Here is a 2994-nt window from a genome sequence, read left to right as displayed (position 1 = left end):
GTTGAATTTATCCATAGGTGAGTTCCTGTTCACAGGAGGAGAGCCTGGGCCTCTTTTTGCTAGGTTAGCTTTCTCTTTTGCTGAGTTTCAGCACTTGGAATATTTTAGTGTTGGCCTGCTGTGACTTGCTGCCAGTCCAGTGGCTTAATAGATGCTTAAGCAAGCCCACAATATGTCTTTCAGATAATTAAACATTGGGCCTATACACAGAAGGACACGTTTTAATGCATCACTTATAGGGACATTTTATTATCAGCCCCTCATTCATACTTTCTTAATCCAGCATAATAAAATATGGTATTTGCGAATCCTTATTTTTTTCTCATTCCCTACTCCCCCATGACTGATGAAGTGCAAATTTCCATCACTGTCATCCATGTTAGATCTGTTCCATCTCAGTTGCAGGAGATAATCTCTGCAGACACTGACCCAATGTGTTCAGCAGCAATCAGGCCATTCATGATGATGTAGAAGTTTATTAGAACATGAAGAGAGGAATTATCTACGAATCTGCAAGGAGCCAAAGGCCACATAGGCAGAAATTCATTGGATAGCATGCATTTATTATATTTTGGCTGTCAGAAGTTTAAGCGTTTGAGCTCAAACTTCTTACTAGACCCTCCCCAGCATGCGGGCCACCCACCAGTTGCAAGGCATAATCACACGACAGATGACCCGTCCTCCTTGGTAGCAGTATGGATATGGGTAATAACCTAATAAAGGTTCACAGACACGGCGACAGTAGCGGTTGCCTCGACGGCAGTAAATACAACAATAACCTCTCTCATCCAGCATGGGGTCAAATTCTATTCCATTTTCAGTCTGAAAGAAGAAGAAGCCAGTGTTGGAGAGCAAAGTTCACTAGGAAGATGTCTCACCTAGCAGGGGAAGACTGTAAGATTATTGGATTTAAGGGCTAGTGAGAATTTAAACTACTCAGCTTGATCATGCAATGGGGATCAAGACTGGATTTTTAATAAGCCTCCTGGAGATTTCAAATTTCTTAAATACTTTTTAAAAACATGATCATTTGCTTTGCAGTGATTGTGATTTGAGGGTAGTAAGTTTTGGGAGGGCTGTTTGCTTTTTCTCCAACAAGAGTAAAACAGAAAACTAAATGTGTTTCTGTTGAGTTGATTCTGACCCCATGTGTGTAACACAATGGAACTGCTCCATAGGGTTTTCTTGGCTATAATCTTTAAGGAGGAAGCAGATTGTCATCCCTTTCTTCTGCAGTGCCACTACATGCATTGAACTGCCAACCTTTAGCTTAGTAGTCAAGCACAAACTGTTTGCCACCCAGGGACCTTCAAAGAAAAGTAATGTGTACATAACTCACATAGTCATTTATTGGAAGGTCCTCCTCAGTTGCTTGTCTGGTGTGACGGATCTTCTCCACTTTCACTTGAGGAACCACCCACTGCTCATTCTGCTCAATGCCTTTTTTTTCACTGGTAGGAAAATTAAGATCTTCACCATCCTCCTCAAAGTCTTGTAACTCTGAAACTAAGATAATAAATACAGGATTGGGATGTAACTGCTTTGACAATGTTTCTGAAAGAAGTGCTAGGGGGAATAGCAGTTGGGGGTTGAGATTTTCATTGTGTCTTCTTACTGGCATCATTTAGGCATGTATGAACCATGTTTCTAAACCCTTTCAACTGATATTTTAAGGAGTATTTTCCAAAATGAATCTGACCATTCCCATGCACACATTTACTGCTTTGCCTTATTAGTGTAGGGAGCTCTGGTAGCATAGTGCCTGAGGCATTTGACTGCTCACCAGAAGGCTGGCGGTTCAAACCCACCAGCCACTCCTCGGAAGGAAGGTTGGGCAATCCTACTTCCGTAGTGATACTGCCTTGGAAACCCAAGGAGGGGTCGCTGTGAGTCGGGGCCGACTCGATGGCAAACAACAACAACAACAGATGAAAAACCTAGGACAGACGACTTTTTGTGTCCCCCAAATTGATTTTGTTGTTATTGCTGTTAGGTGCCGTTGAGTCGATTTCAACTAATAGCGACCCTATGTGACAGAGTAGAACTGGCCCATGAGGTTTTCTAGGCTGTAATCTTTATAGGAACAGATTGCTGGATCTTTTTCCCAAGGAGCTGCTGGATGAATTTGAACTATCATCCTTTTGGTTAGCAGCCAAGAGCTTAACCATAGTGCCATCAGGGCTCCAATTGATTTTAGGTGCTCCATATTTCTTAGTTGCTTATTTGATTTGGTGCTCTCTGTCCTCCTCCCTCTTTCCTGACTTTTTTTTTTTCCTTCTAAATTTCTCTTTTGAAATAATCTTAGATTTACACAAGAGTTGCAAAATAGAACAGAGTTCCCCTATACTCTTCACTCATTTTCCCTTAATATTATCATCTTTGCATACCAGACCTGCTGCCATCAAGTTGATACCAACTCATAGTGACCCTATAGGACATAATAGAACTGCTCCATGAGGTTTCCAAGGCTGTAATTTTTATGGAAGCAGAATGCCACATCTTTCTCCCAAGGAGTGGCTGGTGGGTTTAAACCACTGACCTTACAGTTAGCAACCAAGCACTTAATCATTGCACCACCAGGGCTCCGTTCATCTTGTATAACATGGTGTGATTGTGAAAGGTAAGAAATGAGCATTGGTAGGATACTATTTTAAGCTACAGACTTTATTTGGATTTTACTAGTTTTCCACTAAAAGTCCCTTTTTTGTTTCAGCATCCAATCTAGGATACCACACTGCATTTGCATTTAGTTTCCTCCTCCTCCTCCTTTATTTATTTATTTATTTATATTTGTAATTTGGGTGAAAATTTACAGAGTAAATTCACTTTCCATACAGCAGTTCATATATATTTCCCTCCTCCTCCTCCTCCTCCTTCTTCTTTCTTTATTTATTTGTTTTAAATCTTTCAAGAGTACCAATAGATGCTTGCATTGGTGGGACCATCCTTGCTTGAGTAATACAGTAATCTATGCTCACCAGTAGCTTAGTGCAT

At 40.9% G+C, this 2994-nt stretch overlaps 1 protein-coding gene across 1 annotated transcript in view; it reads right to left on the bottom strand.

Moving 5' to 3' along the window:
- Positions 1–612: 612 nt before the first annotated feature.
- Positions 613–2994, bottom strand: part of TNMD (tenomodulin) — a 20630-nt gene continuing 18248 nt past the window's right edge. The window contains exons 6-7 of the mRNA XM_007952171.2: positions 1340–1506; positions 613–822 (exon numbers count right to left, since the gene is read on the bottom strand). Coding sequence (XP_007950362.1) covers positions 613–822; positions 1340–1506 — 377 coding nt within the window. The remainder of the gene's footprint in view (positions 823–1339; positions 1507–2994) is intronic.

Source organism: Orycteropus afer, unplaced genomic scaffold, assembly GCF_000298275.1.
Source record: "Orycteropus afer afer isolate SDZICR_OR568_19922 unplaced genomic scaffold, OryAfe1.0 scaffold00327, whole genome shotgun sequence".
NCBI classification, from domain to species: Eukaryota; Metazoa; Chordata; class Mammalia; order Tubulidentata; family Orycteropodidae; genus Orycteropus; species Orycteropus afer.
The sequence above is the reverse complement of the archived record's forward strand: the minus strand, read 5'-3'. Positions and strand labels throughout refer to the sequence as shown.